Here is a 22,396-nt window from a genome sequence, read left to right on the forward strand (position 1 = left end):
TGTGAAATGGGATAAATTTAGCTGGTGGTGTAGTAAAGAGCAACGAAGCCTTTGGAAACAGCCCAACTAGGAGGAAGGTGGATAAGCATTCAGAAAGTGACAGGCATCCCTTTTCAAACACTCCCACACTATGCTCACTTTGCTTCAACTGTACTATAGACATTGGTGTAAACACAGTTGCAGAAACACATATGCACATGAAAGACATGCACAAAACTGATAGAAACACCCTTACGCTCTGACATGCACTCGCACAACGCAGTCAAGCTTGAGCATAAATAAGTTTGTACAGATTCTCAACAACAAGCCACACAAGCTGCATAAAAGTGCACAGAAGGAAAATCACAACACACATCTTGGCAGTCTGGGTGGTACATTCAGTCATCACAGCGGCTGTAAAAAGCCTGGAGGCAACACAAGATTCCCAAACAGTCTGTGAGGAGGTGAGTCAGGCTGCGGGGACGTTCACTGCAAGAAGGCCATTACATTTCTGTGGAGCAGGCAGGCTGTAAAATCTGCTGCATAGCTGACAAGTCTACCACTGCAGAGTTCATTTAATTCTGGGTCTGCACTCTTTACAGCTCCACAGCTAAACAAAAAGCAAATACATGGGAGGGACTGAGTGACCAGACCTAAACGCTCACTTCAAACACCAAGTGTGCCTGTTGAGAAGAGCTATAAGCTGGCCCCAAGCACACACATACACACACACACAACTTAATCCTAGTTGTGGGCAGTAGTATTATTCAAAACCTATAATCTAAACAAAGCCAAACATAGAACAGTAAGAATTATTTTTGTGACCTCACAATAACAAACTTGCTGCTCTAACCTTCAACCACCAAAGAACCATCCTCTGCTGTGCATGTAAGGCAATAACACTGAAGGGACAGGGAAGATCACTAAAAATAAAAATCCAAAAAGCTGCCCAGGCTTCCAGTGCTCACTTTAAGCGAGGGAGAAAGTAGAAAAGATTTTAAAACTAAACTGAACAGGCTAAATAAGCAGACTTTCACTCAGGAGGATGGCAGAGCAGAGGGTTTTCAGGGTGATGTTACAGTACTTTACGTACACCAGTGTCTTGGTCTACAAGTTTGAGTCCAATTAGGAGAGTATGTGCACTGAATTCAGCTGTCAGGTTGCTATCTGCCATTGCTTCAGTATGAAAAGGCTAATCTGTGGGAGCGCTGAAAGGAGCTGGACTGCTCAAAAACAACTGAAGGGAGTTTCTGAGGCATGTCTATTAGATTAGTTGAGGCTGCAGCTGACTCATACTCATGGCAGTAAAATAAAATTTAACAATCATAGGGGTGTTGTGCCCATTCAGCTGTCACTGCATTAACACAGCCATATTTCACTCGGGTTAGAAGATGGAAGCAACTAACAATGGCTGGGAGAAGAAACAACCTCAAGAACTGACACACATCAGCTGTCAGTATGAGATGACTGAGACACTTTCCAACACAGGAGGAGAGAACAGAGCTGCAGCTGAGATGTGAAGGAGGACAGTGTTGAGACTTGCCAAGACAAGAAAAAACTGGATCACAACACCAACTGACTCAATCACTGTTCAGCTGTCAGGCAGCTAATGCAAACAGGCAGCTGGGTTTGTGGCTGGCATGGATACAGACACAAAACAACACTCACAAAAGACGCACACCATGGAAGCATGTTTGCGCAGCTGAGAAGCAGAGAAAAGAGGAAAGACTGATGCAACTCTTTAAAGCCGTTTAAAGTCAAATTAGACGAGAAGTGTCTGCCTCACTTGCTAATGTCTATCATGCAGTATTTATGCGTCACTGGACAATAATTTTGGAAGCAGGGGACCAAGCCATATACCAAACTGTATACACACACTGTAACATAACATAACTTTGGCACACTTAACGAACTTTGCCAAGGGGCTTTTGGCTATCTGAAGTTTAGAATAACTGCTTGACCCACTGATAAAAGCTACTCTAACCATTCTGACTAAAAACTGGCAAGAAACCTCTTGACTCTTCAGGCATCGTAGCCCATTCTTTCTTAGCAAATTGTTAAAGCTCATCCAAATCACATGGTTTTTGAGCATTAACCTTAACTTTCAATAATCTACAGCTTGAATTCAATGGACTGAGAATCCTCTTAAGAGGGTCACACTTCGTTTGCACATCTGCAGTTTGTCACATCTTACTAACAACCTTAGGGTACACTCTCAGCAGATTTCCACTTATTGTGCTACTGAATGACAAAGAAAGCTTTGTTCTTCATGAAGCTTCAACAAAACAAACGTCCTTGTCCCATAGCACTGTTTTCTCCACTGACTTTCACTTTTAACTTTTTGCTGGCCCGTGGACACTACAAAATATCTCTGTCATGTGATTAAATCTATTTTGAGAAACTTTAAAAATATCTGCTGAGAGTCAGGGCTGAGGTGAAAGCTATGTAATGAATTATACAACAACATATTAAATGGGCGTTAATGTGGTACAAATGTTCCATCTGCCCAATAAAGATCATGCTTTTTTTCTTTTAAACAATTCTTCAGGAAAACATTTTTATCTTTGTCTGTACCACTGAGTGAATATCCTAAATAGTTTGTCATATCATGACTCTGTATTCTCCAACCATATTAAAACTAATTTTTTTTAAAATTGTTCTTATATTCTTCCTGTGCTGTATATGTATAGTTTACCCCACCTACTGTGATGCAGCTTAATCATCTCATCCTGCATTTAGTTCATGCCTGAAGGATCCAACAGAGCTCTCTGTAGTTATAGCAGAATTAGTGTCCAAGTAAGAATCGATATTTTCATTTTTAAATTGTATAGCCTACACTTCATATTATCTAAATTTTCGTATCTTTACAAGCTCTGCAGTCACTTGTTTAATATTATGAAGTTAAAAGCTGATCACAAAAGGTAGTACTCCTTGCCAAATGATTAATGCTTTCAAATTTAAGACATAGTAATTGTCCTAAAGGGGCTTCACCTCTTCAACGGGGTACTCTGACTCACCAGGTCTGCAGCGCAGGCCGTCAGCAGCCAGCTCCTGTCCATCAGGACACACGCAGGTGTATTTTGGGGAGTGTTTGTTGATTTGTGGGGCGGGCAGACACATGTAGCTACAACCTCCATTTTCCCCTTTCTCTGCGCACCAGTTAGTACCTGCACACAAGTCATTGTTAAAAAGTTTAGTGTTGGTTCCACTTGTAATCTTCATTTTATCATGAAAGTCCTTGAAACTACTACCCTGCCAATCATTGCAGCTAAAATGATTATCATCAGTACTGTCTGTGTGCAATCATAAGCAACATTTAATTAACTTTCTTCATTAGCGTTTATTAACTCGCAGCAGAAAAATCACCCTATGCCCCGATCATGTGATGTTTTTAAGCCTGCGGGTCTGTGGGAATAAGAACATTTTCCAGCTCAGCAACCATTAATGTCCATCTGTTGTTCCTGATTTGCTCTACTTGTTTACACTCCCATCCATTCCCTGTAAGTTCTTACCCGACAACTGAATGAGCTCGTGGTACACTATGATATCCTGGGGGTCGTTGAGGTTGCTGGCAAGCGTCACCACATCGGAACCAGTGAACTTGTTTGCGCCATAGATAGCTTCATTTTCGCCATCTGTCCAGAAGACTCGATCCTTTAAAAAAAACAGAAACAAACATACTTTATTAATCCTAGACTGGAAAATTTAAGTATATTTAAATAGGACATTGATATCTAAACATAGTACCCTTCGATATGTTCGATATGTGTTACATTTCTTATCGCAGATATACACATTCTAATGTGTGGATAAATTACAGCACACAAATCCATGAATAAACAGTTTCTACATCACAAATTCAACCATCTGTGTGATAGGACCATCTGTATGGCATTTCTGTACTGAAGTCTGCAGAGACCACCTGTCACATCTCTCCATGGATTTTCTCCTGATGAAGGTAGCCCTCTACTTTAAGTTACTGTGCCTTTCACCGTAAACATGTTTAACAGTAGCATCTTTATTCAATCTAAATGTTGCCAACAGTTACATTAACCATATGGAGCCTTAGCAGAGGTCACTTAATGTTAAAATTGTTCAGACATGAGCAGCATTTTAACAGCACTGCCTGCTGTGAATAAATGTGTCATCTGTCTGAGTGAGAGCAAGCCAGCAGTTGCTTGAGTGGGAGTTGGTGAACAGCGAGAGTGCACACATGTCTGACTATGAGTCGCAAATGTTTATCCAACCATGGGTAAGTACAGTAGAACAGTGGATGCCAGAATGCAAGTTGTCTTACTACTCCTCTGCAGAAAACACACAATTGTTTTTTGTTTGCTATACATGACTAAATTGAACAAGTCACTGAAAAATATTTTTAAAAAATGAACGCTTTCAAACAATATGAATTTTCCCCTTGTACACAAATGCGTCAGGAGATTTTATTCTAAGTAAATTAAGTGTAGTACCTCGAAAACAGTGAGTGCAAAGGGATGAGCCAGATAGTCTGGAGACTGTAGCACTTTTTTTCTGTTGTCCCCGTTCAGGTCAACACTACAGAGCATGTGCAGCTTTGAGTCGACCCAGTACAACCTTCCTTTGATCAGATCTGAGACAGAGAGAGGGTGAAGGAAAAGGTACGAAATAAAACGGGAAAAATAAAAGAGAATTATGAACAACAGAAAAGGAGTGTAGAAAGAAAGGAGGTAGAAAAAGGTCGGAGGGAGGTGATGGGAAGAAAAAAAAATCAATACAACATTTCATTAACAAGGAGAAATCAATTCTCACAGTGTGGGTGATGCCGAGGAAGATAAAAGATTGAATTGTACAATCGGTCACTGGTGAGGAAACTTAACTGACCTTTAGGAGCCATTGAGCATTAATACATGAATGGGCTGATGCTACTTCGAGATGTAAAATCTAAATTTACAATTGTACATATCTTACATTGCTTTGTCATGGCTGGAAGCCCGTAGCAGGAAAACATGAAGCTCAGACACTTAAATCAGTTAAGGAGAAGCAGGAAACATTTAAATCAGTGAGGAAACTTAATACTGAAATAATTGAAGGTGCTCACGCTTGCTAATGATAAAATAATTAACAGCATTTGATTAGCAGCATCTGACTGCTACTTCCCCTCTTAAAACGCGTTACAGTGGCTTATCTTTTGAAATGGAATAACTGTAATATGTCATATGGTTTTTTGTTCTGAGGTTGTATCTACTTCATTTTTAAACCACAGACCAGATGCATATTTCAGTATGTGCCATAATTACAACTGTAGAAATCCAAGAGGGAGAAAATTCTTTCTACTGTTGATGACTCATTGGTTGTCCTACCTAGTGTGATTCCATTAGGCCACTGGATGTCAGTTGCTACCAGAACCTGTCTGTCAACTCCATTCATGCCAGATTTCTCAATCTTGGCTGGCTCACCCCAGTCAGACCAATAAAGAAACCTACAGGACCACAAAAATACATCAGATCAATACAAGTATGAGTCAAAGCAGAGATCAAACATTGTCATCTGGCACAAGCTTTCAACCCACCCAGACAGGGGATCCACAGCGATGGAGGCCGGTTCTTTGAGGCCTCTGTTAAACAGAACTTTCTGCTTGGTTCCATTGAAGTTGGATACAGAAATACTTTTGGTGCTAAGATCAGACCAGTAAAGCTTCTTATAGATCCAGTCCACTGCGATTCCCACAGGAGTCTGGACATTGTCTATGACTTTCTTGTGGGTGCCAACCTCCCCACGTTTGTCCAGCGAAGTGCTGAAAGGACAAAAAGAAAAAAAAGCAACCACTAAAATACAACTTACACAAGTAATAACTTCTTCCTTGCCTTTTAGAAGTACACTATATTTGCTTTTAGATGTGGTTAGACACTAACGGGCTAAGTGTGTTTACCTATATATGGCCTTCTGGCCCAGGTCTGCCCAGAAAATTGTCTGCTGGTTAAAATCTGCATCCAGAGCCACTGTGTTCCTCTGCTGCTCCACAATCTGAGTGTACTCCTTCCTCTCCAGTCCCAGACGACGAATATCGCGTCGGTTGGTGAAGATCAGGCTTGGCTCTTTACCTAAGGACAGTACAGATTTAGTTAATCAAAGAGAATCTGATGGTTCATCCCCAAAACAGATGCCTGCTCACTTTCTGCTGCTGCAGGCTATCACTCCTATTAGGCTAAATGTTTAACATATTCTAAATTGTCCTCAATATTTTCCATATTTTTCAGTTAACACTAGTCATTAACTTACCAACAGCCTTACAGACACCAGTGGTTGGGTCCATCTGGTAGCCGTTGTGGCATTCACACTTGTATCCTCCCTTCAGATTGATGCAGATCTGACTGCAAATGCCAGGGTTCAGACACTCATTGATGTCTGCATACAGAGAACCGTGAGTGAATGATGGGTGAAAGAAGAAAAACAGAAGATAGCTAGTATCTGACATGTTTAATTAATCAAGTCTGCTAAATGACTCCATTTGGGTGATCAAACGTTTCCTCCTAGCTCTGCTACAACAAAATTGAGATTTTTACCTTCATTCCCAGAAACTGTCACATGAGACTGTAAACCGATGTGTGTTTGGGACATACACAAAATGCAAATTAAAACTTTAATTGCTGTTGATATTTTGCCAGAAACCCACCCAGCAACACGCGCGCTCAGACTTAGATGTAAATTTTGAAATATTTTCAAGAGTTTACTAAAAATTTTACATCTGGGAGTAGATTAAGTGCCTCTGTGCAACCAGTGGGGTTCATTCCAGATGGGATTATGCACATTACCAATATTCAAAGCAGTGTTTGAGGCCAAGATTGGCTCAGTAACACAACTGTGTCGGATCAGTGCCTCCTGAACGTTACCAAGAGGATTTCTGCTATTAGGGAAAAACAGATTACAACACAGCCAATCACATTACACACTGAACATTACAAAGTCCAGTGCACAATAACAGCATGTACTGGCTTTAATTCAGAGCACTAGCCTACTGCAAGTCTGACCCTACTCTTGTAGAAAGGTGATTTATTAGAAAGGCAGGAAGAGTGCTGCATCTCTCCTCTCTGAAGCCAAATATAAATAAAACAAAGTCTCTGCAGCCTTGATGTCTGAAGGCAACAGAACTCTCTTCTCCAATGATCAAAGTGTATTGTTGCGAGGAAACAAAAGCCCATCAGTGACAACGTCTGAACATCTGATGTGCTACCTCGGTACTTTCCTTGACAAAAGATGCATGATTGTGCTGCATGATTAGACTGGGTTCAATAAGTCAAATATAAATACAAAAAATACATCAACAAAAAGTAAAGTATTTGACACGACAGAACTAGACAATGTTTGGGAGTCTAATACCCAAATGCAAAAAATAACTAAATAAAGTCCGAGTTAAAACATTTCCCAGTGAACTTTCTTACTAGATAAAACGGATATGTACCTCCACAGGTCTTGTGGTCTATGAGCTGGAGCCCAGGTGTGCAGTCACACTCAAAGCCAATCACCATGTCTTTGCAGATGTGGGAGCAGCCACCATTGTTAAGGAGGCACTCGTTAAAATCTGAAAGCACAAGAAATTGCAGCTTTGAAATGAAGACACAACAATAAGACCTTAAAAAAAATAAAACTGATTCACTGTTCATGTACATTGTGTTCATAGAAGGACAATGGTGCATTTTCTGGTTGAGTCTTCAGGTTTAAGAAGATAAAGCAGCAATTGGGAAGCACAAACCATGAATTGCTAGCTTTCATGAGTTCTAGCTCACGGACATCTTCTGAGCTCCATGCATGAAACTCAAACATTGTGGGTAAGCTCATTTTATCTGAAGTAGTTTTGTTCTTTCAGTTGTTGCACAAACTAATGACCCTAGTAACTAGAAAAGTAATTTAAAAACAGCGCCTCTGTATTTATTATTTATTTAGTAACTTTTTTTCTTTTTCATCATTTCAAAGAAGTTCCACCTTGATCTAATTCTGCCTCAGGTATTAAAACAAACAACAAAAACTTTAAATTGATAGCAAACACTACAGCTCAGAAGTGAGATGAATAATACAAGACACAAACAAAAATTCACTCAGGCCCTGTTATAAGCCAATGCAGACCTTTAACATCCGTATCAAATTTGTCTACATTTGCTGTATTGTTTATGATATGAATAGTTTGAGTAGGCCACAAACTTGTAAGGGGAATGCAGCTCACTAATCCTTCAAAAAAGAACATTTGAAAGACCGCGAGCTGTGCAAGGATGATAGATGACTATTCAGAACAACCATTTTGGTTCTACAGAAGTTCCACACATACACAGTACATAGGAAGATTATTATGGTTAAGTGTTTCCCCTAACATGACATTAGATATAATATAAAATTGACTTCACCCAAGAAGGTCAAGAAAGTCAAATTTTATTAGTTAGTGCCAAATCATAACAGAAGTCATTTAAAGTTACCTTACCTATAGAACAGGTCTATACTTTGTTCTTTTGTTAAACAAACTAAATAGATACACAATACAACACCTAACAAAAGTGCACATTTCAGGTTGGTGTAATATTTGGATGAAGACACATGATTTCTTAAAATATGGACAAACGGAGCTTTTTTTCTACACTTACTGCATTCCTTGATGGGTTCGTCGCTCCAGTCAGGACAGTCTCTGGCCTTGTTACACACTTTGCTCATCTCAATGCACTCCCCGCTGCGGCACTTGAACTTCTCTGGCCCATTACACTGAGTGACTGCAGATATATATTACATGATAAGAACATAGAAACATAGAACACCTCTGAAAATACAAGTAACAAAAAGTACAACACGTGCATGACTGAACATCAAGTATATATTTTCTCCTGGAGCAAAAATCAAGGTCAAGAAAACAGGATAATTCTTTTTTGATAAATGCATGCTCCACATGATCTCATAAGACATAAAAAACAAATGTCTTAGTGAGACAGTCATAGATCCTTTACATAAAGCAACAGTGTGCTTTTGTACAGTAACATTTGTTTTTCTTCCTAAAGCATTTCTACACATACAAACAAACTTAGATACTCTTTTTCTTTTGATTTAGAGTGTCAGGACAGAGGTGAAATGTAAAAACAAATGTCTAAGGAGAAAAACCTTAAACGATGCTTGACAATGCCCTCAGGTGTATAACAAAACAGTCATTTGTAGAGCTGCATGCACACACACCATTTTTGCAGTTGGCTTCGTCTGATCCGTCTGCACAGTCTCTGATGCCGTTACACTGCCTGCTGCCCAGGATGCAGTTTCCATCGTCACATTTAAACTGATCTGGCCCACAAGTACGTACAGCTGCCAAGGACATACACATACAACCCTTAGCCACACATATATATATATATATATATATAGGAATGACAGTCTATGGATTAAACTATTAATCTGCTGAAAAGAAACTGAAACACAATTTAGAATAATCAAGATACTGTTTGAAGTTCTACACTGAAAAGCACAAAAACCAAAAGGACAAAAGAAATCTACTTAATTAAGTGCAGCTGACTGACATTTTGTTTTTCTTACGGCATCCTAATCAAAGCATGGATTAATTTGGAGAGCACATGAGAGATATGTAATTGAAGACAGATTATCAAGTAATGAAGACATTTTTAGAGTACACAGAGCTCAAGGTGTTTTTTTCCAAACAATATGCTAAATGCCATCTTCCTTTAGAAGTTACCATTCTGAATGAAAACCTCCAACGTAACTGTTGCTACTGTTAAAAACCGTTTATTTGATCTAGATTGTATTTGTCTTGTGTTCTGATGGGGATCCAAGTAAATGCAGTGTTGAGGATGCATGGATTGGAGGAGCACACTAGTTTTGTTCATGTGTAAAATGTAGCTGGTGTGTACGTACGACAGTTGGCTTCATCGCTGCCATCCTTACAGTCAGGGTCTCCATCACACCTCCACTTCTTGTGAATGCACTCTCCTGAGCGGCACTGCATCTCACTGGATGAGCATTTAGCTGGTGGTGTTGGGTGACGGCCGCAACGAGTCGGCGACTCATCTGATTGGTCCTGTAACATGAAGGTGAGAAGAGAATTTCCATGCCTTTTCCAGAAATAAAAATACAACTGGTTTGTGAAAGCTTTCATAAACAAACAATGATGGATCAGTCGCATCTATCATTTCAATTTTCAAAAATCATAGATTTAAATAATACACAGTTTAGCTAGAGAGATTATGAAATGCAGGCAGATATATGTCAGGTTTATGTGGATTATTTCCCCTTTCAAGGCTGACTGCTGCCTAGGGATTTTTTTCCCCTACAGAGATTTATCAACATTATTAACCATTTGCATTTTTCTAAAATTAGCAAGTTTGGTAACCCGGTAATTGTTGTATTTCTGCACATATATGCAAAATACAGAACTGCATGCATGCAAAAATGTCAACCAGTTGGCAACAGGTGCCTTAAAGCAAAATATTAAGACCTCAAGGGGACTGCTTCAAAGACAAGACAAGCTGTTTGTTCAACAGTGTAATAGTCATAATGGACTAAAATTCAGGCATGCTTTTTAACCTTGCCAACTGAGAGAAGAGTAACTTGATAAGGACATTATAATATCATGACATTTAAAGACTTTTCAGGGTTTACATAACCAAGCCGGATAGGGCACAGATACATCACTGGCTCACCCACACAGATGATTGAAATGTTGCCTTGAGGGACATGTGGGTCGGACATGACATAGCTGCAAGCTTTTAGCACTCAGATGATTAGCTCATTAATTAGAATAAAAACTGACCTGTCAGATATAATGAGATCAAGAGGAGCAGCTGAAAGGGGTTTCTCACACTTTCATCATCTCACAACGTCACTGACTCATACCAGAGGAGATTAATGAACTGTGAGAATGTGTGTATTTGCTGCGCATAACACACAGGGCTGGCTGGTGTGAGGAGAATTAAGACAAAGACCTTCTCATTAAACACCATTTGCGGGTGTGAGCGCCTGTGTCTGTCTGGGCCATCAGAGATACACAAATAGCCAGTTAACACAGCAGCAGAGTACACAGCAAACCACTTGACTCAGTGGAACTTGTGAAAACATGTTGGGAATGTCAAAGCCTATGTTTGTGTGTGAATGTATGTGTTTGAGGCAGCTTATTCGCCACTGGGTACGAAGGTATCTGCAAAGCGAGGGGAGTGTTTTTGTTTGCCTGCAGAAAATATAGAAAGCAACTGTGTAAATTCCTTCCTACTCCCAGCAAAAAATTGTTTTCTTTTTAAGGCAGCTTGTACATTCTGAGTGATTTCTGACTGGAGCCATCCTTAGGTGCTGAAAGGATTTACTACCGATGTTGCACATTATACTGCTTTAAAGCTTTGCCAATGTCTTTCAGAAGCACTATGAATGCATTTAACCCTGACTTACTTTTAACTGTTCACAATGTCAAAGTTCAACACAGTAATAATACCTATTTAGTGAGGATGCCATCAGTTCACACTGGTCATGGTCAGGTGTAGTTCAATAAAACTCAATTTATATATTTATATAGTGCATTTTACAATCAGAATTGTCTGAAAGCGCTTCAGTAATGACAGTATTTTGGGGAGTTTTAATCATGTAGTATTTTCTCATTCTAGCAATCAACCTATGTATACAGATGAAGAATACTCCTAACCACATATTAGGACACCCACTCACAGATCTTGCCATGCCAGTCCATTGTAATCATCAGCTATTGTCAGCCATCTAGTCCTATTTTTTAGGCTACTGCTGCCCAAAATTGCTTCCATTCATGATTGCACCAACTCAAATTAGAGCTTGTATCATACAATGTTGTGCCCAAATCCTCCACAGTACTCAAAGAGAATAAACAAATTCTGTGCATATTTAGCTTAATTCAGTCCTTACCTGGCAGTCGACATCATCATCACACACCCAGCTTGCTGGGATGCATGACGAATTTCCACACTGGAACTCGCTGGAAGCGCAGGAGGACGGCGCGCACTCCACCTCATCCGAGCCATCACCACAGTCATCCTCGCCGTTACACACAAAGTTCCGTGAGATGCAGCGGCCACTGGCACATGTGAACTCGTTTGGGGCGCAAGTGATATTTCCTGAGAAGTTAGGACAGGAGGTCAATATTGTATTGCTCCACTAGTGTGGGACAAGTGAGTGTCACACTAGTTATATTGATAAACATACCTGCACATCTCTGATTTAACTAATAAAACCCCTTGTTCGTAGAGAGGGGATGCAACCACAGGATTAAAGAATGTGCACAACTGGACATAAGCTATTGATTTAGATGGTCCTGTGGCAGCTCACTGCCTGCAAAATGCATTACACTACTCTGCAGTAAATCATCCTGGCACATAGGTCAAGGACAACTTTGGTGTAGGTTTAATGAGAATAAACGTCATGCCTTGTTCACAAAAGCTGATTTGTCTAATGAGCATTTTCAGCCAAAGAAGGTTTAAACTTTTGAGAAGCCACCTAGTCCAAGATGTAATTATCTTTTGCACATACAGAGTAGATACAGTGAAATCATTTGGGCATGTTTCATATTCATTAGAATATTCCACTCACAAATATTGAATATGGAAATCCAATGCAAAGCTTCAATCCTTAATTAAACAGTCAATTTTCAGTTCAGTTTTGGTTAAAATGTTGAACATATAAAATGACAGGCTTTTTCCCTTTGGTAATATTTACCAGCATGCCATAAACTGCTTCACTGTCACTTCTAGTTCTCTTTGTATGTCCAAGAAGAGCTTCATGCTCTGCAGGAAAAGCTCAGTGTGTTTACAGTGTTTAGGATAAACAGCTTCATTACTGCTACACTTAATAGGCTTGGAGCAGCTCTAAAAGGCACAGCAGTATTGTTTACATGTCAGCTCCTCTGCCTCATTAATACTGTGAAAGGACTACCAGCACAGCTGCAGCTATTGTTTGTTGCAGAATAATTTCATTTAACTTTCACTGAGCCCAGGACAGAAATTTGGCAGCACTCCACGACTTGTAATCAATAGCTCAACATTGTGTCAGAAGATCGTTGTCTACCCAAGGCCAGAAAATATTGTGTGACCACATGGGACATCATCATATGCGTGGGTTTTCAGGTGCATGTTAACATGTAGACAAATGAAAAAACACTTCTTAGCTGCTACAAATTGCACATTGCATGGTTTAAAATGCTTTCAGTAGACAAAAAGTAATCACTAGCTTTCCCCCCTTGCATTCGCCACTACGCCCTTAGACAGCAAAGGAATGGAAATAAAATCTATTTTATGTTATGTACAGGAAACCCACACACGGACCAGTACCTGTTGTTTGATTCACACCACCCAGTGGAACACAAACTGGGAGTCATCAGGACCCTGCAGCACAGAGCACAAACTGTACCAACCAGCTCAGAGGGGAAGAAGAAGGAGCAACACCACATCAGGAAGGCCCTGCAAACATGTGGCTACCCGAAGTGGGCACTCATCAAAGCCACAAAAACAAGACCCCCCAACAACAAGAAGAAGGACAACACCAGGCGGAGAAAGAACATCTCCATTCCATATGTGTCAGGAGTATCAGAGAAACTCCGCAGGATCTTCAACAACCATGACATCCCGGTCCATTTCAAACCTATGACAACACTGAGACAGAGACTGGTTCACCCGAAGGACAAGATTCCCAGGGAGAAACACAGCAATGTGATATATGCAGTCCAGTGCAGTGAGGAATGCTCTGATCTGTACATTGGAGAAACTAAACAACCACTCCACAGAAGAATGGCTCAGCACAGGAGAGCCACCTCCTCAGGACAAGACTCAGCTGTTCAACTCCACCTCAGAGAGGAAAGGTGGTATGAAAGAGGAGTCAAGGAAGCCATCTATGTTAAGCTGGAAAAACCTTCCCTTAACAGAGGTGGTGGCCTCAGACATCATCTTTCTACCACATACAATGCAGTGATTCCATCCATTCCCAGGAAGTTTGCACATACTCACAGTAAGAACAAAGGGCTGTCAACCAGTCCCCCTCCTGCAGTCCCATAATCGTTAGCCAGTCGTTAGACACACCTGGCCCAGGCAGCCAGATCATCACAGGTAAGTATGGAAACATTTAGTGCTATTGTTTGTAAAGTTTTACCCAGACCCACCCACTGAGGTCTGGAACCACATATAAACCATGTTTCCCCACCAAACAGAACTGATGAAGCTGCTTGAATGAGCAGCGAAACGTCTTCAAGAAAACTCTACAAGTCCAGACGCCTTGCTTCAATCTTCTCTACCTAGTATGACCTGGATGACTGAGAATCTTCATCAACACGTTATGGAGAACCAAACCAACTTCAGGTGCTCTGAAAAGCACAGCTGCTGTACAATGGTGGAGATCCAAATCAATAAAGATATGCTGCCTGGATTCAGAATTAAACCATTTCCAATTTTGCTTTGTTTCCTATGTGACCTATGTGACTACAAAAACAAGGCTTGGAGTTCCAACCCAGGAATTAACAACAACATTAAAAAACATATTCATGTCATGTTGTTTACACCAAAAAATTAAAAATCTGAGGCAAAGATGGCTGCCACATACCACAGTTGACCTCGTCCTCTCCGTTGTCGCAGTCCTTCTCTCCGTCGCACTTCCAGAAGACGGGGATACACTGGGTGGAGCCTGCTCCGCAACTGAACTCATTCACACGACATGTCCTCATGTCTGCAGGGATGAAAATATTTGCCATTACAGAGTTTAATGTTATACACATATATACAGACTCACAATACACCATTCACCCACAAAATTCTGACCTGGAAGAGGTGAAGTGAATAACACTTGATTATTTGTTTACCATGGCACCCGTCAGTGGGTGATATAGTAGGCAGCAAGTGAACATTTCATCTTTAAATTTGATTTGTTAGAAATTGGAAAAACAGGCATCAAAGGGATTTAAGCAACTTTGACAAGAGTCAATGACACCTGCAGTTTTGCCAATAAGACAAGTGACTAGGACACTGCAATGTGCTTTAACTTGACAATACATACAAGTTTCCATCGACAACATGTATTCTGTTCAAGCAAAAACACTTACTACAATTCTTTAAGCAACAACTGTAAGCAATTTACACAGTGGTCCTTTTCACATAATTAAAGCATGTGACAATGTTTACTTGTCTAGACAAAATATAGATCAGAATAAAACCCAGGCTGTAACTTGAGCATAAGTCCTTCACGTGGATATGTAAAGGGGAAGCATGCGTCTACATACTTCCCAGCTGCTACGTCATGCTTAACAGCTGATCAAACAGCACAGCTATTACAGCTCTGGTAGTCGGGTTGACCGGCACGTACACCTTAACACAACTGTTAAACACACACACACACAACCTTCAGTTGACCGGCACACTTTCCAGTGCAAGTGGAAACATGCATGCACACACACACGGACACAGATTGCAGTAATGAAACTAAAGCAGCACAGCTCAATGTCAGAAAGCTGCCAAGAAAGATCAAATGGCACAGCAGGACAATGAACAGGCAGCCTGCTTAATGCGGAATTTCAAAAATGTTTAAGAAGGTATGGAGGACAGACTTAAGGAGGAAACATAAAAGGTTAACTCGTTAACTTAGGGTAAGTTGTAATCTCAAACATTATGAATGATTTTTTTTAACAAGGTTTGATTGTAGGGTGAACCAAAACTCCACCCACTGCCTTGGATATTAGAAAATTCAAGCCCTAGTCTGCACCTGCATCTTCCAGTCCATTTTCTAAGGCTTATCCAGCAACTGCCTTACATTTTGCACCTTATTTCCTTCTAATGCTGCAGAAGCCTGGGATGGGCTTTGGCATCATTAAACAGCCAACGGTTCTGAACAAGTCTAGTGTCTAAAAGACTCCCCAATGTGCACCACTCTGCTTTTTGCTGCACAAGCAGCACACATCCACTTCCAAAATGCAAGAGGGATTTGCCCCGACTGTAGGATGCCGTGCTGTTTTCTTTTCTGCCAGAGGTATAAAGATTTTATTTTGGTATCGTTTTCAGGTTTGTGCACTCAACCTGCTGTGTTGACACACAGCTCCACAAACTAAAGGCAACTGCTCTGTGAACACTCAGCTTGAGCACAACCCTGTATGCCACACCGGCAAACATCATCCAGCAAACACCGGGAAATGAAGCATGGATAACAGTACAAGCAGTCGTACAACAACTGCTTGTACTGCTTTTTCCTACCACCCACCCCCCTTTCCTCCAAACTTGAAAGCTATATCACATTTTACAGAGCAAACCCCCGGTGGCGCCATCTTAAAACAGACCAAAACATATTTCTATTTTAATAAGGTTTGTGACTGCATAATGCTACTGTTCTGTCAGAAAGTCTGAGCTTAATATCGAGATATCAAAACTATAGTTATTTGAATTGAAAATTAGGCCAACCTAAAGCCATCTGCTCCTCCAAGATTCTGTAACATTGCAGAAGGAGTTCAGCTTTTTATTCTAGCCATTAGGCTATAATGACACATAAAGAGGGATTCGGCAATCAATTTTAGAGACTTGAAGTTTTCACTACCAAAACATTGAAAAATGATCTAGACATCCAAGAGACTGCTTACATCCTGCTCTCCAGCTGTTTCTTTGGGGTATTTTTTGAAGCAACAATTATCTATGCATTCAAGGAAGAAAGGTAGTTTATCAATCACCAACCAGCGATTGATAAACGCAAGTATAGTCCAAACACTTCCTATCATTACTCATCTCTTTGATGTCAGTGGGCACCTCTTTAAGTCCTCACATCAGAGTTGTACCATTTACAACACAGCAGCCCTCCTTAGTTCCATTTTAAACAACTTATTTATTTGACAGGGCTGTTCACAGGAGACTCCTCCTCGCTGCTTTTAAGTGCCTTGCTGAATTTATGCAGCAGTGTGAGGATCCGTTAGGAACAGCATGCGTCTGCAATGCACTCCGACAGCCAAAAATGCTTGTTAGGCAACTCAAAGTAATCAAATCACAGTCAATCCGTTTGTAGAAGAATTCAGAAATCTTCTATAAATGTATTTTAACATTCAGATTATAAAATAAAAATAATCCATTATAAAACAATTCCCATTCAGGCCAATTAACCTACATTTTACTCCCTACAATATTTAGGTAAATGAGCGACACACACAGATGTGAGCCTAAGTAGGACAGAGAAACTGTTTTTAGGTCAGTTTATACTGTTGTATGCTGCAGCCTGAACTTATGGTCTTCGCTGCAGTGACTGTCTATGGTAATTAAGGCTGCTCACACCGACTAACCTCCTAAAGGACATGTGTACAAGACCTGGTTTCATACTTCAACGTTCATTAAGTTCTGTCCTGTTGCTATAAACCTCTGACTGAAGCCAATTCTTCCAAGTACTTTATAAAACACCGGGGCAGCTGACCTGTTACAGCACGGTTTTCTCCGGTGGCACACGTACAAGAAAAATAGTCAATCATCATGCACACATTTACTCAGCACAGTTCAGGGGCCTCTAATCACTTGAGTGATGATTCCGTGTGGCATCTTGGTTAATTACCACACTTTACACATTAAGACCAATTTATGGTTTCTGCATAATCAGATTGCTGCAGACAGAAGATCTGCATTATTTTAGGGGGAGTACCATATACTGAGTGCAATACACTCTCTACATACATGATTTACTCTTCATATGTTGTTTTAATATCATTATGTGTATATAAATCCCCATGTTTGGACAAATAAAAAGTCAGTCTTAATATGAACAGGTTGACTTACATAATAAAGAGTGTAGGAGGAACAGACAGCAGCAGAACACATGCTAATGTGTGGGCAATATATATATATATTTTTTTTAAATACTTTGTCAAGAAGTATCTCTCTGACAACATCTACTTACGGCAGATTTCTAAGCTCTCGTCAGACCCATCCTCACAGTCTGGCTCCCCATCACAGTGCCACCGCTTTGGGACACACTGGCCGTTGCGACAAACAAAGTCCACCTCTGCACACGTCTTTTTAACTGGAATGTGGAAGAGAAAATAGGTGTATTTATTAAACAGGATACTCGTTGTTTAAAGAAAAATCTCACATGAAAGAAAGCCAGAAACAGAAGGAAAAGACCAAAAGCAGAATAGCACCCCTAATGATCATCAAACCCGAGCCTTTCTGGCTCTCTTGGATGGAAAGGTCACAAGTTTACAACCTGCTGCCTTCTGATTATTATGGATTGCACTGAGCATGCTTTCAATATGGTCGAGAGATTTGACTGCTGTGTTTAACTTCCATCAAAGGATGAGGAAATACATTTAAAAAACAATTCCCCCTTAAAATATCAACGCAACAGCTTATTGTAAATAAATGAGAAAATGTGAAGATGTAAAAAAAACATTTAATGCAATGTTGAGAAATTAATCTACAGTCATTCAGGAAAGAGAACATTGAGGGTTTCCAAGGTATTTGAGAGATTTCAACACTTGCAATGAAGCAACAGCTCAAGAGCTAAAGAAGACACTTGAGCCCTTGCCTCCGTCTCTCTGCCCAGCATACAAATATGTACTTGAGAAACAACCGACCAACCATTTTCAGCCATGACAGCAGCAAGTCGCAGTGGGACTCATTATCAGCCCTCTGTTTGTATCAATTAAAACTGGATTCTTATCTTTCTGGGATCTGTACGCATCTGGGGTTGAAAGTTAACACCTCTCTGATCTTGAAATTCTTATCTGGTTATCAAGACTTTTCATTTCATATCGGCATATGGTACAAACATTTGCTGATTTTCCTCCACCTCTCCACCTTGTCTTCTTCACTTATTTCCTGCACTTTATCTTTTCTCCATTTACACTACGACCCAGATAGATGAAGGTATTGGACACACATGCAGAGCTGTTGCCATATTTAGCTCTAGTCTGTTGCCACCTTCCCATCACCAGGTCATTCAGTCACAAGGGATGCTCGTATGGATCCTGCTGGGTCTGAGCTAATGTGGTAAGTTTTAAATGTCATTTGACAGCCGTCTTTGAGAACTTAGTGAATGAAATGTAAAGAGCATCTATCAGTGTACAATCTGTGACACAAAGATGATTTCTAATAAATCCTCACCACATGAGTTTTCATCGCTGCCGTCTGTGCAGTCCTCATCTCCATCACACTGCCACACAGACGGGATGCAGCGACCATTTCCACACTGGAACTGACTGGCTTCACATTCTGTTTTTGTACCTGCAGAGGAAGACAAACACATATCAGGAAACAGAAACCTAACAGTTAGTATTTAGTGATATGGATGTACAAAACATGAAAGGACAGGGACAAGAAACCTTTGTACATTTTAGATACAATTAACACACAATTTAATTTTAATCAGCCTTGTGGTTAGAATTCCTGTTCTTGATATGTGTAATGGTACTGCGAGAAAGAAACACTTAAACACACACGGAAACCTTTAATAAATAACACTAAGCAGAAACAGGAACGTTTAATGCCCTGAAATTGTCTCCTCCAATTAGAATCAAGAAACAAATTAGAGGCAAACGGAGAGATTTATTGTTGAGGAAAGATCAATGCTAAATTGATTTCCCCTTCACTACAATACATTTTCAGATTTGGTAGTATACAGTTAATTTATACGTTGTTTTTGCAAAATAGTGTGTCATACAGTCCTTTATACAGGATGTACCAAAACTCCAGTTCCTAAAATAACAGTATGACCTTGAGACTCGCTTTAGTCTGGACTGTGTGTCAGTCCAGGTAGGTAAAATGAGAACACAGCAATGGTAGAAGCAAAGGAGTGGCCACAGTCCTCTACATCTCAAAAAGAAAAGGATGTTTTCTTGTTAAAACTTTTATGATGCTTGAAAAATAAGTGAAAAAGAATTGCAGGTGTTTATAGCAGATTTATATTCTTTGTCAGATAAAAGCTGCATCCAGTCACTGAAATACTGTTATAAAGGAAAATGTTGTAAGTGGGTCAAAAGTTCCTCTAGAGAGAAACACCCCACACAGATCTGATTTGAACCTGAAGAGCTTCAGGCCGTTAACTGAAGCAGCAACACATGAGTGAGTATATGCATGAATAAAAATGTGCCCATTGCATAAGCAGTGTCGAGGTGACATTCCTTTGTTTCTTCTGATCACCTCCCCGAGTTTTTTGATGATGAAGATACACACTTCTTTACCTTGGAAATATTGCTTAAGCTTGTTAAGGCATGTGCTACCAATAAAGACAGATATTCCATTCAAAAATGTCCTTTATTCCACTAACTTTTCTTATTAAACTATCATCAACCCAATAGTTTTTATGCAATTAAAATGAAGGTCAGGTAAAGTACTGATATAACAAGTTTCAGATGTTTTTAGTAAATAGCACCAATTGAAACAAAAGAAAACAACTTGCAACTACACAAAACATCAGTTACAGTTCATTCAAACATAAGCATCACTATCACCACATGGTCCGACACAAGGCTTGTTCTCCTCTGAATGCAGATATTCCTGCTGCAGAGTGCTCTGACAGGTTGGGGCTGCAGGATAGCTGGATAGCTGGATAACAACCCAACTATCACACTGAGCCCACAGACTGTATATGGGTGAACCCGACTGTGCTGTCAACAACAACGTGCTTCCTCCTCAAGCAAAACAGAGATTTTTACTCTTTATATTACTCAACAACAAACTGTTAGTCTTGGGCAAGATTCCTTGGACAAGACTGTAACACTGAATGTCTGTCATTTGTCTATGTTGCTCATCATGTCTGCATTTTGTGTTTGGGTGCCTACTTAGCAAACATGTCCCTTTTTTTGCATTATACAGGTTTAACAGCAAAGGAGAAGGTAAACGCATAGCTCACAGAGCCAACAGCCTGCAGACCTCCATTCACCCAAGAATGTACCAGCTGTGTTTGTTGTCATATTACAACAGGGTATACTACCTTTTCAATAACGACAATCAAAGGATAATTTATCACAGCATACATACCAGAATTTTAATCAAACATAATCAGCACCCACCCATCAAAGCAGAGAATGTTTTTTATTAAAAGTCTATTAATGGGTGCCATAAAGATGCTTTTTTAATGCACAAAGCTGCTTAAATGCAACATTTTCAAACATGATTAATAATGAATCAACACCAGCATCAGCTGGTTTCCATCAAACCAAAACATGACCAAGAAAGCAGTGTTCAGCATTGAAACCTTTTGTTCTTAGACACTACACTAATCGTTATGGCTACATACACAACTTGAGACAGCTTGCATCAATGCAGGATAATGGCTAATGACAACAATACTTTAGAGGTAGGAGCATACAACAAATAGGAAAGATTCACATCTGTAAAATTAGCCAAAATAAAGATTGGTTTACGTCAGGATGAGTTTTTTGATGAGCTTAGGAGAAAAAAATTCAGACTAGGAAGAATAAAGAGGAAACTGAAAAATGAGTCAAGGAATTCCTTCCCCCTTTTTTCTTTCTTTTTTTTTTTTTTTTTTTTTTAAATTCTAAGTGAATGGAAAACAGTGCATTATTTAAGAGTAAACGTGTCTTGCAGGCAGCCCAATCATCTACAAACAATCCACGATGAATTTCATTTGGTTCCGATTTGTCCTCCAGTGGAACACACAGAACACAACAGACGTGATATATAAAGGAGCATACAGTGAAGAACAAAAGTAGTGCAAAGCTGTAATCTGGTATTATAATATAGGAAAGTTTTCTGCAAAAAAGGTCAAGTCAAGCATTATTTTCAATACCACATGTACCATACATACACAGGAATTGAAATTGCAATGCTCTCTAAGGCCTACGATGCACAACATCAAGTAACAAATGTAAATAGCTTAAAAGAAACAACAACCAACAACTAGTAAGGCAAAATAAGCACATGTCACTATTCACTAATTAACGAGAACGACACAAAAAAAACCTTGAAGGCTTATAACTTCACAGACCCAATCTGGCACATGCAATAAGAAACGCATTTCATGTCAACAGTAAAAGTCCAGACTCATCACATCCCCTGACTTACTGCTCACTGCTGATGCACAATAATGCTGATGGAGGTAGAGAAAGCAGCAGATCACATAAAAAGAGGCACGGGCACCGAGTGACCGTGTGGGCCTGTGTTGACTCATAACAAAATGTCAGTAAACCCTTCTCAACTCATTTTGCTGAATTATCAATCAAATAATGTTTCCTTTCATTTATTGGTTATTTACAAGGATGCCAAGGATGCCAAAACGTTCAACCTTATTTTGGCTAACTACCAACACAGGTACATGCACATATTTTTCTACCCAACTGCAAGTATCATACGTCTCCCAGAGTGAATTTAATATTTAAATCTAACTTACTCAAGACAGGCTCATCCCTCTTGCATGGATGCATATGTAAACTCATGCTAGAGACAAAGCTGAGCATTAGACAGCATCAACCCATCTGCGTCTGTATTTC

At 39.9% G+C, this 22,396-nt stretch overlaps 1 protein-coding gene across 2 annotated transcripts in view; it reads right to left on the reverse strand.

Moving 5' to 3' along the window:
* The window catches only part of vldlr (very low density lipoprotein receptor), a 32,484-nt gene that overhangs the window by 6,340 nt on the left and 3,748 nt on the right, over positions 1–22,396 (reverse strand). For both annotated transcript variants that reach the window (XM_028417620.1, XM_028417619.1), the window contains exons 2-16: positions 19,050–19,169; positions 17,845–17,967; positions 14,536–14,658; positions 11,857–12,065; positions 9,850–10,012; positions 9,163–9,285; positions 8,586–8,708; positions 7,415–7,534; positions 6,235–6,360; positions 5,885–6,056; positions 5,525–5,749; positions 5,316–5,434; positions 4,446–4,585; positions 3,492–3,633; positions 2,997–3,146 (exon numbers count right to left, since the gene is read on the reverse strand). In XM_028417620.1, coding sequence (XP_028273421.1) covers positions 2,997–3,146; positions 3,492–3,633; positions 4,446–4,585; positions 5,316–5,434; positions 5,525–5,749; positions 5,885–6,056; positions 6,235–6,360; positions 7,415–7,534; positions 8,586–8,708; positions 9,163–9,285; positions 9,850–10,012; positions 11,857–12,065; positions 14,536–14,658; positions 17,845–17,967; positions 19,050–19,169 — 2,178 coding nt within the window. The remainder of the gene's footprint in view (positions 1–2,996; positions 3,147–3,491; positions 3,634–4,445; positions 4,586–5,315; positions 5,435–5,524; positions 5,750–5,884; positions 6,057–6,234; positions 6,361–7,414; positions 7,535–8,585; positions 8,709–9,162; positions 9,286–9,849; positions 10,013–11,856; positions 12,066–14,535; positions 14,659–17,844; positions 17,968–19,049; positions 19,170–22,396) is intronic.

This window comes from Parambassis ranga, chromosome 12, assembly GCF_900634625.1.
Source record: "Parambassis ranga chromosome 12, fParRan2.1, whole genome shotgun sequence".
Lineage (NCBI taxonomy): Eukaryota > Metazoa > Chordata > Actinopteri > Ambassidae > Parambassis > Parambassis ranga.